General features: G+C 43.0%; 2 protein-coding genes across 2 annotated transcripts; both read left to right on the top strand.

Moving 5' to 3' along the window:
- The first annotated feature begins 1146 nt into the window (after positions 1-1146).
- Positions 1147-3354, top strand: LOC128351427 (histone H2A, sperm-like). Its single transcript, XM_053310957.1, has 2 exons — positions 1147-1302; positions 2811-3354. The coding sequence occupies exon 2, from the start codon at positions 2819-2821 to the stop codon at positions 3227-3229; it is 411 nt and encodes a 136-aa protein (XP_053166932.1). The 5' UTR covers positions 1147-1302; positions 2811-2818; the 3' UTR covers positions 3230-3354.
- Positions 3355-8776: 5422 nt separating this feature from the next.
- On the top strand, positions 8777-12645 carry LOC128352188 (late histone H2A.2.2-like). The gene is made up of 4 exons (XM_053312518.1): positions 8777-8998; positions 9398-9433; positions 10086-10125; positions 12072-12645. The coding sequence occupies exon 4, from the start codon at positions 12080-12082 to the stop codon at positions 12488-12490; it is 411 nt and encodes a 136-aa protein (XP_053168493.1). The 5' UTR covers positions 8777-8998; positions 9398-9433; positions 10086-10125; positions 12072-12079; the 3' UTR covers positions 12491-12645.
- The last annotated feature ends 1956 nt before the right edge of the window (positions 12646-14601 follow it).

The following is a 14601-nucleotide window of genomic DNA, read 5'->3' as shown; positions in this document are numbered from 1 at the left end:
CTTGGGGGTAGGCAAAGGTTCTGCACACACACACACACACCCATGTCTGCCCCAGGGGTTCATATGTGCCTTCTTTTAAAAGGCACAAAAGGAGAGCTAGTCTTGTGGTAGCAAGCATGACTTGTCCCCTTAGCTAAGCAGGGTCTGCCCTGGTTGCATATGAAAGGGAGACTAGAAGTGTGAGCACTGCAAGATATTCCCCTCAGGGAATGGAGCCACTCTGGGAAGAGCATCATGGCATCTCCAAGATAGGGCTGAGAGAGATTCCTGCCTACAACCTTGGAGAAGCAGACCAGAGTTCAAATCCCTGTTCAAATCCCATAGTCCCCAGGGCTACAGAGCAGCTTTGCAAGTTGCAGCAGATTAATAAAGCCACAAGGTGCTGCCTGAATCATGCTGGCTGGGACTCTGGATGTTCTGCTGGATGGGGGGGAGGGGAGCACTGGGGTGCCGCAAGAAGTGCCGGAGCGCCACTCCTGCTCCACTACATCACTGACCTTAAAAGACTAATGGATTTAGTGAGCAATTTTTAAAATATGTCACAAAGTTCTTGCTTCATTACAGTAGCAAAAATGTCATGTATCAAAAAAATTGTCTTATTTTCTTATTTTATTGGCTGCATGAGAGATGGACATTCAACAGTTGCAGCTTTCTCCAATAGTCCATAACTGTGGAAAAAAAACTACACCTGTTGAATTAACTGCACAAGAATTGTGCTAGAAAAGTGAATTTACTAGCATTTAACTAAAATTTACTATGACTTTACTAGCATAAAAATTCACTTTACTACTTTATTACTCTAAAATAAAGAGACATTGCTTAAAGTAATGAACCCAACAAGTCTTATGTTCAACTCTCCACTCCCATGTATGTTTGGAGTGGACTGTAGTCCATAGAGGCTTATTATGTCACAATAAATTTGATAATGAACAACTATATTGTTAGACATTTAAACTGTTAGCACACATTGTAGTATTACAAGGTTCTTCATAATGTGATCCCTTCTCTTCCCTCAAACATAAAAATAGCTTTCTCAAGGTGAGATGATGGCAATAAGGCACAACCTGTCAGTCTCAATGGGACTTCTCTACAGTAAGCAGACTGGAATCTTAAGCTTGACTAATGAAGGTGAAATCAACATTGCTAAAGTCAGAACTAATGGCAAAGTGAACACAGCTGATGGATCTTGTGTTTTAGTTCCAAACAAGAATTTAAGGAGCGGTAGCAGCTATTTAAATCAAAGAGAAACTTAACTGTTCAGAGGAAAGTAGCTGTTTTGAATCCTATAGAAAAGAGGATAACGTGAGTGTTTTAGAAGCAAATTGTTTTGTTTGTGTTGAGTCACTGTGTAAGACAAATAGCTTGTGCTTAAGTTTAGCTGTTTATGAAAGTTGGGAATGTGAAATTCTGCAGGGTTGTTGTTAGTTTTAGTTACTCCATAGAATCTATGGCAAAAAATGTATTGTGCTCTATGCATGTTCTGTCTTTATCAGGAAATGAATCCTAACCTTTGCTTTAGAAATCAGTAGGAGAGACGTCTTGGGTGTGGTTAAAATATTACTAATTACTATTTCTAGCTACTTTGATCTATAAATATTATCTGTTAATACTTGTAGATCAAACTGTTAACCTGATGAACTAAGTATTAGAACTTTCTTTGTATTGTCAATAGTACTTCTATAAAAAGACATACCCAGGTAATAACACTGACAACCTAATCTGCATATGTTGTGATTATGCTCTCTTATAGAAAGAAATCTAATAAATATTTGGTTCATCAGTTTGCATATAAGCATAAAGGTACTTGTTTCCTCTCTAAGTAGCTGTTATTCAATTACTATAGTGTTCTTCTTTATTATAGAGATGTGGTTCTTGGTATTGCCCTAGCCCTAAGTAGCTATCTAAAAGATTCTTGAAGGATGTAAAAAGGTACAAGTGTAGGTTTAAAATAATTAGGCTATTCTCACAATTGTCCAAAATTGGGCTAAGGGAGCCTAGCCCAATTTTGGCAGAACACGAGAACTACTGGCTCCTCCAAAGCGGGTAATCCTCTAACTTACCCCTCCCCTTAGATGAGGTTAGTGGAGCGAGCGCTCCACTAACCCCATCTTTTTGATCATGTATTGCTGTGGCGTGGCTCTGTGCCATAGCAACACATGAGGAGATCCCCACTGGGAGGCTGAAACAACCCTGAGGGTCTCTCCAGGATGCCCCATGTGCTTGCTAGGAGCATCCTGGAACTTCTGGGGGTCACATGGCCCCCGATCCCCACAGCCCCTGCCAGTAGTCACGTTGGTGACCAATCCAGTCACCCAGGGCTGCAGCCTGGATCGTCTGCAGAGAGAATGGGCCAAGCCCGCTGACCTCATTTTGGAGACCCTCACCGATTGTGAGACTCGCCTCATCGGGATAAATTGAATTAACTAGCATCCTCTTAATGGTGGCTTACAAATAGCTGTTACTAATACTTATTGCCACTGAGTGATATACTGTCACTTGAAGTTAAACTCTTTCTACCTTCATTAGGAAATCTCAAAAGCATTTGTGTGTTTCCTCTACCTTGGACTAGTAAGATAGTCCTGAAATGAGAATTCTCATCATAGGAAACCTGACTACTATAGAAATGTGGTGAAGGAAGATCTGGAAACAGCTCAAACTATCTAGGATTTCAGACAATTGATAGCACCTGCAGTATTCAGGTGCTCATCCTTTAATGACTCTTGAGACTACTAATAGGAGAATCAGTGAGGCTTTTGCTGTATAAACTCTTTAAGCTGAACTAAAGGGACCTTTTCCTTCATTCTCTTTAGGAGCCAGAATGTCTGGACGTGGAAAGAAGCCGGCAAAGGCTGCAAAGGTCATGAAAACTAAGTCAGAAAAGGCCGGTTTGCAGTTCCCAGTTGGCCGTATTGGGCGGTTCCTGAGGAGAGGTCATTATGCTGAACGGATAGGTACAGGAGCTGCAGTGTACCTGGCGGGCGTGTTGGAATACCTGACTGCTGAGATACTGGAGCTAGCAGGCAATGCTGCTCATGAAAACAAGAGACAGCGAATTGGGCCACGACACATCCAGCTGGCGGTGAGGAATGATGAAGAGCTAAACAAGTTGTTCTCAGGTGTGACCATTGCTGAAGGAGGAGTCATGCCCAACATCCATGCGCAGCTTCTTCCCAAGAAAACAGCGCACACTGCTGCTTCCCAAGAAGAGCCCAGTGGATCTGGTTTTTGATTGCATGTAGATCAGACTGATCTAAAATCTGACTTAAGGACTAGAAGAAAAAGAGAACCTGAAAAAATCCTTTGCACTTTAAATAATTTAAAAGCTTTTAGTATTAAAACTTCCAGGCTATCAAACTTGGCTATAGTCTCTCCTTCTGAGCAAACAGCTAAACAAAAATAGTAATCATTCCAGGCTATTCTGCTCTGATCAAACCTCACTTTGAATACTTGCCCACGTTCAGCATAGTGAAATACTGGTATTAGAGCCGGGCCTGCTGTGCATGGGGAAGGCAACCATGGTGACATTGCACAAGAGCACTCTTGCACAAGTACTTAAAATAGCATGCAAGCAGTTGCACAGTGACTTCAATTATATTCTATGGGAGCTGCACTGCACAACTGCATGCAGGCTGCTTTAAATAGCTGCACAAGAGCACTTGTGCACAGCAGCCTGGTGGGTCCCTAATGCCAGCCTTTCATTCCATGGACTGTTGGCCAGTGTGTGCAGCTCTAGGCCCTGCAGTTTAGAAAGGACAGAGATCAACCAGAGCAGATTCAGAGGAGGACAACAAATGGTGAGGGACTGAATGGTTGAAGGAGCAAAGTACATTTAGCCTGGAGAAGACAGCCACCTTCAGAAGACAGCCACCTTCAGATATTTGAAGGGCTGTCACATAGGAGGTGTGCACTTGTTCTCGGCTCCTGAGGACAGAACTAGAAACAATGGGTTGAAATTACAAGGAAGCGGGCTTATGCTAGACATTGGGAAGAAGTTCATAATTGTAAGAGCTGTTAGTGGAACTGTCTGCCTTGTACGATGATGGACTCTTTGCTGCAGCCACTCAGCAAGAGGCTGGGCAGCCATCTGTCAGCAATTCAGTAGCAGTTTTATCCACTGAGCAGGCAACTGGACAGGACCTTAGAGGTCTCCTAGTCCAACTCTAACATTCTATGGAATTGTGTGGCTGAGATGGGCTCTTATGGCACAGTGCCCTCCTTGCATGGCTAATAAGAGGGGATGAAGATGTACAGGTTTCTGTTAGTGCAATGTCTGCCTGCTGTTAGATGCCACAATCGTGTTGCTGAGAACAAGAATCTTTTGCAGATTTTGGTAGGCTACTGTGATAACAGTCATCTTAAGTGGTGCAGCGGGGGACTGCTTGACTAACAAGCAAAAAGTTGCCCGTTCGAATCCCTGCTGGTATTATATCAGGCAGCAGTGATATAGGAAGATGCTGAAAAGCATTATCCCATACTATGTGGGAGGAGGCAGTGGTAAACCCCTCCTGTATTCTACCAAAGACAACCACAGGGCTCTGTGGGTGCCAGGAGTTGAAATCGACTTGGCAGCATACTTTACCTTTTACTGTGATAACATTGTAGTAGAGCACACAATCATTTGTCTAATATTTTTTGAAATGAGATGGAATTATGGACACGTAAACAAACCATTCTGACCACCTGTGTGTGATCTGGGGAGGGGAGTGGGTGGGAGCCCTGTAGTGTGATTCTTTGTGTTGAAATTAGTGCACAGCAAATACTCTTCTTAAGTGCTTGGAATGCCAAGGGAGCTACAAAATGCAGTAATGGCCATTATGTTCTTTCCTGTTGGCAATACAGGCATGCATCACAAGGATGAATTTGCAGGTAGGTATAACTTTCACACTCTGTCAAGTGCGAAACTGACAGGATGTCTCTTTAAAACCACTGCTGCAGAAATACATAGCTGCCCTGAAATCCCTAGTCTCCCTACCTGTAACCTTGTTGGGAGAGATGATCTGACCATGCAGAGAATCCCAGTCAAGGAGAGTGACTTGAGTTGTATAGATTTTCACATTAGGTACTATACATGGCAGTAACTGTTGAGAACCCTTGGTGAATATGGAGGGAAGGGGAGACTCCCTTGCACACTGAGCAGCATTGGTTCTGGTTACTCTTCATTATACACATGAGGTGAGTGAGGCTGACAGGCTACTTAGAAGGATGATAGCTTCTGTAAGGGTGTGTCTGCATATTTCTTCTAAAGCATCTTCATGATCCTAACACTGTGGCATTACATCAATACTATTTCACTTATAGAACACCTCCTACAAACATCTTGTGCTGGTTTACAAATAGAACAAGTATTAGAAAAATGTATAAACTGCTTTTCAACAAAGTTCTCAAAACAGTTTACATAGCAAAATGAGATTTCACCCCCACACACACACTGCTTTGTTCCAAAGAAGCTCACTATTTAAAACAAGCACACACGTGAACACACACACAGTAGACAGCAGCAACAGCTACTGGAGGAATGTGACAGCTGGGATGAATAAGGTCTATTGCTCTCCTGCTGTTACATGTTAAGTTGTAGAAAGCTACAACTTCAAAAGGTGTCTCCTTTCCCAGTTAGCGATGGACGATAATGTTGTGGAAGGTTTGCCTAAGGTCTGCTGGGTGAGCCTTGAATCAGCGTTATTAACTATACAATTGAATGTTGTAGGCCATAGAAAAATGCAGCATAACATAAACTAAGATGCAAAGTACACAGAAGTACAAGTTCTCATAGGAAACTTTTCCTCCATAACAGCAGATTTGCAGTCTAGTAGCTAGAATGTTCTGGCGACAGAAGTATTAAAAAAGTAGCTACGTTAAAGAATCCAAAGTAGTGGGTTGCTTTATGACCTCTGGAAGGCCACATGTATTCATCCATGGGGCAAAAGATGGAATATTTGACAAACAGCAGTAAAATGTTTACTTTGCAACATCTAGCCTGTTTTAACTATCCACAAATATGAGCAACCAAGGTCTCTCCAGAAGCTATAAAAGAAACTTCTAGCTTGCATTCTGTGAACTTGGCCATCAACTACACCACATCCATTACTACCTATTTCTATCTATATTGCTATTTCTGCATATACACAGGTCAAAAGCATATTTTATACCAGCCAAGAACAACTTCTGATGGATGTGTCCTTGAATAAAGTGTTGGTTCCAGTGAATCTATCACAGTGTTTCAGAAAATCACTCTGACAAAGATGGGGAACAATAAACAGTTTTCAAACTGCTAGCATGGAATCTAGGAAGAGGTGACATGTTCCCTAACTTATATAAATCCCTGGCAGGCTTTGTATTTACAAGCAAGCAGTTTCCACCTATTTCAGTTGAATTTGCTTCTTAGTAAGGCTATAAACCAAAATTCACTGACATTCTGATGCTAAGTGTGTTTGTTCAGAAATAAATGAGACTTACCAAAAAACAAAAAACAAAACATGGAGGTGGATTGCCACCTTGTTTCCTATCCTTGAATAGCATACAATCTGGCACACAAATTTAGCAAGTGATTATTTCCCTAGAATGGAGATAATGTAGAGAAACTAGCTTGCTTAATTTTTACACATGAGACTCTTGTTAGTTTATTTATTTAAAATATGCATATCCTGCCAGCCCTGTATAATACTGCTTAGGGTGGCTCACAAAAATAACAAGTCACAATATAACAGGTAGAGCAATATAAGATTGGTAAAAGCAGTTCAAAACTGGAACCCAATTAAATCAAGCTTAAAAACCCACCGAAACAAATAACAAAAAACAAACACTTCTCGAAAAAGAAGGGTCTTCAAATACTACTTTATAAAAACTAAGAGAGGATGTGGGGCAAAGCTGCTCCAGGATGGCTTTCCAAAGCCCAAGGGTTACAACTGAAAAGGCCCTGTCTCGGGTCCCTGCCAACTGCAGATCACTCAGTGGTGGGCCCATGAGCAGAGCCAGTGTTGCAGAACAGAGGGCCCTGGCAGATTCTTATCAGCAAATACACTCTGACAGAGACCCTGGCCCCAAGCTGTGCAAGGTTTGGGGTAAACCAGCACTTTGAACCTAGCCCAGAGGCAAATTTGCAGCCACTGAAGCTGCCTCAGGATGGGTATAATACCTGTCTCTCCACAAGCATCCTTGCAGCAGCATTCTAGACCAGCTGAAGCTTCCAAACCATCTTCAAGGGCAGTCCCATGTGGAGTGCATTGCAGTAATCCAGCCTGGATGTAACCAACACATGGGTGACTGAGATCAAGTCCTACTTCGCAAATAGGATCGCAGCTGGTGTACCAGCCATAGCTGGTGAAAGGCACTTCTGCACACTGCTGCCACCTGTGTCTCCAAGAACAATGTAGGGTCCAGGCAGGGCTGTCCTTAGAGAGCCCTGGTGGGGTGCAGGGCCCAGGGCAAATCAGCTAGCCTGGGGCCCCCTTCCAGTTAATTCTAATGGGGGCTACAAAAGTGGGGCCAGGGGCAGTCACCCTGCTGGCCATGCCCTAAGGACAGCCCTGGGTCCAGGAGTAATACCGCGCCAGGAGAATACTCCTGAATATCATTCCTACCCCCACAAGCTGGGGGGATACTTCAGGGGGAGTGTAACTCCATCCAAGACCAGGTTTACTTCATCATTTGAATAATTGGCTTTACCAATCAATAACACATCTTATCTGGATTAAGTTTCAGCTTGTTTGCCCCCATTTAGCCCAGAACAAGTACCTTAAAGGCACCAGACCAGAAGCTGCAAGCACAAGCTGCAATCCTACGCATGTTTAGGATGGAAACTTATTCCGAAATAGGCTATACAGAAATACATGAGGGTGTCTTAAGACCAGATTTATTGTGTTAGCAGTCACAGTCACCACTAAAATGCGTAGATGTAGCCACTGTGTGGTAAAAGTTCTGTGGCCATCATATGTCCTATTAATACCCACAATACTTTTTCATGCTTCCCACTCCAAGTTGTAGAATTTTCCAGAGAATATTATAGGGTTGCCTTTATAGGATTGGTTTCCTTGTGAGAAAAGAGCTAGCTAGAAAAAATTCTCGAAAACCATGTTTATTATTGATATATGTTTCTTGATTTATAAACATACAGGTTGGCCATGGGAAAACAGGCAGGCATCCAGATGAAACAGCACTAGTCTTTAAAGAAATATCAGTCCCCTGCAAAAGCAAACAGGATGCATTTGGAACCAGCAAGTTGTGTCAGCCAGGTGCAAAACGTAAACATCAGTCTCTTTCCTGGCCATATTCCAACCCCCAAACTGTTCCACTAGGCCCACTCAACCAGGCAGGGTGTTCTTAGTAGCTCTAGTCACCAGCCAGTAATGCTCATTTAAACAATTCAAACGATCAGTGTCCATGGAGGGATTATCTTTAACTACTAATTATAGAAAAGGACATCTGTAAGGTCATAACAATATGCTTGAGATGGATCAGGTTATTGGAGATTTCTTTCCCATTCTGCTTGGCAGCACAACCTATTAAGGATATTTGAACTGAATGCAGGGCCCTCTGTGAAATAATAGTGAATCAGGCTAAGTAAATAAGTTGGAATACATTTTGCTTCAAATGTGTAACGTTTAGCAAAGAGCAGACAGCCGACTTATCAGACAAGCAAGTGGTATACTAGTGGTTCTTGTTTCTCTCTCTCTGATGATTCTAAAGGAAAGATGGTTGACTGAAGCTCCTGACATGATTTCAGCTGAAGGGAAACTGTTAATGAGCTTGCTACAGGTGAGGCATTTAAAAAGGAAGAAGCACATAAGAGAAGTTTGTAATATTCTTAGGCAGAATTCTGAAGGCAAGATTGCTTTAGTTTGTGCATCATTTCAGAAGAATAACTTGACCTTTTTGTTGAAAAAAGATATTTGGTATTGGAAGACACCGACAGAAGAGTCAAATAGAGTGAGAGAGAGCAGAACATCGGAAAATTTGGTGATAGAATCAGAAGATTTTCTATATATGGTGCATATAACAAGAAGTAAGTTTCTGGTTAAAGTAATTATTCTTGTGAATGGGTGGTTCTCTGTGTTGATAGCAAATGAAGGGAGGTTTCTGTAGTCAACAAACACTGCCAGTTTATAATCTTGCTATTTGCATATGAACACAGTGCTGACTTGAGGTCAGCAGGCAAGATGTCCTAGAAGTTTTTTGACACAATTTGGGTTTTTCACTGTTATGGTGTGGCCCAATTTTATATCCAGGGTAAAAAAAAAAATCCACTTTTTGCATCTGTTTTTGGGGTCATCTTTGAACTCACAGTAAAGACTTGCAGTAAACCTGTGGTAAAGCCTGCTGTCTGGGAAAGCTCCTGGTGGGCTCTCCACTTAGTAAGTAAACAGTCTTGTCCCTATCACTTCTGTTTGTCATCATTCTCTAGGTCCAATCTACATCACCTCTCGAAGGGAGAGACAAGGTGAGCAGAAGCAGTTTCTCCTTCTGGCCTATTTATCCTTGTACATGAAGATGGCAGATGAACCAGCAAGAATAACAAAAGCAGTAGCAGCATGCTGGGGGCGGGGGTGTAGGGATCAACTGTGGACTCGGGGACATAGCTAGGGAAGAGGGGGGCCCGTTCGCCCCTCTCCCTGGTGGCCCCTTGGAGTGAGAGAGATAATGAAGAAATAGGGAGGAGTGGAGGTGGGGGCCCCGGGTTCTCTGAACCCATCTGCTCGATTATAGCTACACCCCTGCATAGACTCCCTACCGGGGGTGTGGGCCTTGACCTCTGCATGATGCTGCTGATTCTCTGATGTCAGCACTGCCCACAAATACTTGTTTCCCTAATGTGGTCTATGTAACCAATTCCTGTAAAAACATGAATGTCTTCTGCTCCTTAATGAGTCAATTTGACTGATACTGTCAACTATTAACAAACATGAATTATTTGCTTCTTGGTCATATGAAAGGGCCTTCAGTATTTGTTTGTTTGTTTGTTTGTTTATAGTATATGCTCATAACCAGGATTGTTAAGAGCAGCTGCCTTTAAGTGATCTAAGGGAAATGCTTTCTGGCTCTGTTCCTCCACCGTTTCCGTTCACCTATCTTTCTTTCCTTGCTTGTTGCAGAGTAAAGCTACATACTGACCACAGTAGAAAGGAGAGGAAAGTAAGTAAAGCTGGTTAGATGTTAGATAATCCACAGTAGTGGTTTGCTTTATATCTGATAGACCTCTCCTCCGTGAAGTTATCTAAACCCCTCTTATAGCCATCCAGGTTGTTGGCTGTCACCACATCTTGTGGCAGAGAATTCCACAAGTTGATTATGCGTTGTGTGAAAAAGTACTTCCATTTGTTGGTTCTAGATTTCCTGGCAATCAATTTCATGGGATAACCCCTGTTTCTAGTGCTACGGGAGAGGGAGGAAAATTTCTCTCTATCCACTTTCTCCACACCATGCATGATTTTATAGACCTCTATCATGTCTCCCCGCAGTTGTCTTTTTTCTAAACTAAAGAGCCCTCGGTGTTGTAGCCTTGCCTCATAAGAAACATTCTCTAAGCCCCTGATCATCTTGGTTGCCAAAGTTCCAAAGGGTCAGGGCCACCACTGAGAAGACTCATCCACATGTCGCTGACAACTGTAGGAACATGCCTTAGATCACAGGTCGATCTAGCTCACTATTGTCCATAGAAACTGGCAGTCACTTTTCAAGGTTTTATTCAGACAGGAATCTTTCCCAGATCTATTTGGAGATACCAGGGATTGAACTCTGAGCCTTCTCCATTCAAAGCAGATGGTCTACCACTGAACTACAGCCCATCTCCAAATACAGGGTACACTAATAGTAGTGTCCTTGGGATCTAGTCCACAGTTTCACAAATGTTTCTGTAGCTTGTCAGACCTTTCAATCTTTTGGAAATGAAGCCTGGCAATTCTTGAACTAGCTTTTGAGAGCCAGATTTAAGTAACTTTGGTAGCTCTAAGATGGTCTCTTAAACAAAGTATTTGGATTTTAAAAAAACATAAGGGGACAGGTCCCTGTCCCAAGGAGTTTAGAAATGGGAACATAAGAAGCTGCCCTGTACCATGTCAGACCATTGGTCCATCTAGCTCAGTATTGCCTGACTTGCAGCAGCTCTTTGTTACAGGCAGGGGTTTCTCCCAGCCCTACCTGGAGATGCCAGGTAGTAGACCTGGGACCTCAGATGCTCTTCCACTGAGCAATGACCCCATCCCCTAGGAATAATATCTTACAGTGTCCCCACATAGTCTCCTATGCAAATGCAAACCAAGGTGGGTTTTGCTTAGCAAAGGTAGTAATTCATGTTTGCTACTACAAGACCAGCTCTTTTCTCCACTCTATAACTGACTCAAGAGAAGGGGAATAGAAATAGAGGCATGGAGATATGAGTACTTCAGTTATACCTATGTAGCCTGGAGTGCTCCTGGATCCCAAACTACAATTGGTACAGAATGCGGCAGCCAGATTGCTCTCTCGGTTTACCCGAAGGGACCATATAACACTGATTCTAAAAGAACTGCACTGGCTGCCCATGTTTCTGAACAAAATACAAAGTGCTGGTTATTACCTATAAAGCCCTCAACGGCTTGGATCCAGGGTACTTAAGAGAAGTACCCTGTTGTCTATTAAGATCATCTGGAGAGGTTTGGTTACAGTTGGCGCTGACTCGTTTGGTCGCAACTCTGGACTGGGCCTTCTCTGTGGCTGCCCCAGGACTTTGGAATGTGCTCCCTGCTTAAATAAGAGCATTTCCAAAGGACCCTGAAGACGTACCTGTTTTCCCAAGCTTTCAATTGAAATTTTAATGTGTTTTTATTTCTTGAGATTTTTAATCTGTTTTATGAATCCTAACTGTTTTATATTATGTCTTAACTTGTACACTGCCTGGAGATTTCTATATCAGGCCGTATAGAAACTCAATAAATAAATTTTAAAAATAATGGGAAAGGTGGGTTTTTACGTAGAGTTAAAGGAAGTAAGAAAGGAGGTGATTGAGGCTTTGGGTGACAAACAAAAGAGATTTACCTCTACCTAATGATGCTAGAACATGCTGCTGAATTGCTTTGTAACAGTTTCGTTGTTCTTTGCAGGAGCCAGAATGTCTGGACGTGGAAAGAAGCCGGCAAAGGCTGCAAAGGTCATGAAAACTAAGTCAGAAAAGGCCGGTTTGCAGTTCCCAGTTGGCCGTATTGGGCGGTTCCTGAGGAGGGGTCATTATGCTGAACGGATAGGTACAGGAGCTGCAGTGTACCTGGCGGGCGTGTTGGAATACCTGACTGCTGAGATACTGGAGCTAGCAGGCAATGCTGCTCATGAAAACAAGAGACAGCGAATTGGGCCACGACACATCCAGCTGGCGGTGAGGAATGATGAAGAGCTAAACAAGTTGTTCTCAGGTGTGACCATTGCTGAAGGAGGAGTCATGCCCAACATCCATGCGCAGCTTCTTCCCAAGAAGTCAGTGTTACCTAAAGAAGATGTAGAAGATAGTCAGTCACAGGAGTTCTGAAACCTCCTGTGCATGTTGCCCTCTTACAAAAATAACCTCTTTCCAAACCAGTAGCACTTAAAGTGTTGTAATATATTCCATTAATCTGTTTACAAGTTGTGTGTTGGATAATATCTTTTTTAAAACTTAAAATAAAGGCAAATTATGTAATATGAGTCATTTGCATGTTTCATGTAGCTATTCAGGAGTGAATCATTCACGTCTTGCAGGCCTTATCCTAGTTGGCTAATTCCCCTATTCCTGGGTGGAAGGTGCTCCACACACTGGTCTGGAGGTGGAAAACTGATGCATTCTGCAACCCTTCACGTTATTATGATCTAACTCTGCAGCCCACCTCACAGCAGTAAGATATTCACAGCAGTAGTGGCTGGTGGGCATTGAAGCAAGGGGGAAGGGGAGAACCTGGTCACTGAGGCAGAAGCCTACCCCACCCCCTTTCATACAAGCCTGCTAGCACTGCGGAAAACAGAAAGAGGGGGAAAACAGGGGCAAAAGTAGAAAACATAAGTTTTGTGGGGGAGGGGGAGAGGGCAGATATCAAAAAATCTAAGGCAAAAGGCAGGGAGAAAAGCAGAAAAGAAGGGCAAGAAGAAAGAGGAAATCAAAAGCAGAGATTGCATCTTCCACCCACCAAACAACCAAGCTAGAAAAAAATCAGACTTACCAGCAGCCAGGGAATCCTCTAGCGAAGGGAGCTTCCTCAAACCCCTCCTCCCCTGCTTACAACTTCCTCTTTTGGTCTTACTGGCTGGAGTAGCTGCTACTCAAGCTGCTCTGGCCAATCTGATTCCTAGGGGAGCACCTCCTGGCACTGCCCCCAAGAGGAAGGGGGAAAATGTATTAAAAATATACTCCCTGAAGTGGTTTCTGCTCTACCCCTTCCAGGTAACGGCTACATAAGACCCAGCTGAGCCAGGGGCATGAGCCAAAGTGCAAGAGCACAAGGGCTCTCAGCCGAGTGGGGAACAGCCAGATTTCACTGCAGTATCCAGATGGCAATGGTGAGAGCAGCTGTGTTAGTTTAAGTGTGGTGTAGTGGTTAGAGTGCAGGACTAGGACCGGGGAGACCTGAGTTCAAATCCCCATTCAGCCATGATACTTGTTGGGGGTGACTCTGGGCCAGTCACTTTTCTCTCAGCCTAACCTACTTCACTTAAGTTTCTTCTCAAAACAACTCTGTATGTAGTACACTGCTCTGGGCTCCTTGGAGGAAAAGCAGTATATAAAATGTAGTAGTAGTAGTAGTAATAAGCACCGAAGGATGACCAAAGAGGATTAAAGTTATGCCTCTACTCCTTTTTTAAATTTATGAGTTGCTACTATCTGAAGGATTGGTTATTTAGGAAGAGAAATTGGTTTTATTGGTGGATATTCAAAGAATCTTCGTCTTCCGCTTATCACTACTTTTGTCTGTAGCCTTCACTTCAGTCTAAAGATATTAACACAGTTACAGCTGTGTGGACTGTGGTGGGAGGAACAAGACTAAGGTCTTATTTACAAATAAATATTTACAAGTAAATATTCTTGTAAAGGAGATAAATTGTCAAACACTATTTACTGAGGATGGTTTTGACTAGAGTAACATATCAAACTCTGGGCATGCTGCCAGCTGTTGATGGTATAGAGCTCCAAAGAAGGCAGAGGAAGAAACAACCTTGTGTTACCGATTCACACCCCCCCCCCGAAACAATCTCTTGGCTTTGTTTGGGGGGATACAGAAGTGACTGAGAATATTCCAATTATTGATAGATCACTTGGCCCTCATTGTTTGTTCCTCCCAGATATTCAGGAGACCCAAGGCATTCATTTAAATCTGGCTCAAGAGATTGCCTGTGCTGATGCAGTAGAATCTCCCACACTCAGTCCCTGCTTTGCCTAGACTTTAGTCTGATTTGGTTTTCTACTTCTCTATTAGAGAGTAATGCCAAAAGTCAAGCTTCCACTCCTTTTATATCTGGGGGCCCTATATCTGACCTTCAAGATCAGTGGTTCCCTTCAATTGTGGAAATATTAATTCAGCAACAGGAACAAGCTTGCTACAACTTGATCAACTGAAATTCGCCTTATGAGAGGGTTGTGGGTTTTTTTGGGGGGGGGAGGCATGCAAAAGC

This window comes from Hemicordylus capensis, chromosome 3 (assembly GCF_027244095.1).
Source record: "Hemicordylus capensis ecotype Gifberg chromosome 3, rHemCap1.1.pri, whole genome shotgun sequence".
Lineage (NCBI taxonomy): Eukaryota > Metazoa > Chordata > Lepidosauria > Squamata > Cordylidae > Hemicordylus > Hemicordylus capensis.
Note: the sequence above shows the minus strand (reverse complement) of the source record. Positions and strands in the feature narration are given on the sequence as shown.

What these genes read in the sequence shown, in the direction of transcription:
- LOC128351427 (XM_053310957.1), top strand. Translation starts at nt 2,819, where the DNA reads ATGTCTGGACGTGGAAAGAAGCCGGCAAAGGCTGCAAAGGTCATGAAA.
- LOC128352188 (XM_053312518.1), top strand. Translation starts at nt 12,080, where the DNA reads ATGTCTGGACGTGGAAAGAAGCCGGCAAAGGCTGCAAAGGTCATGAAA.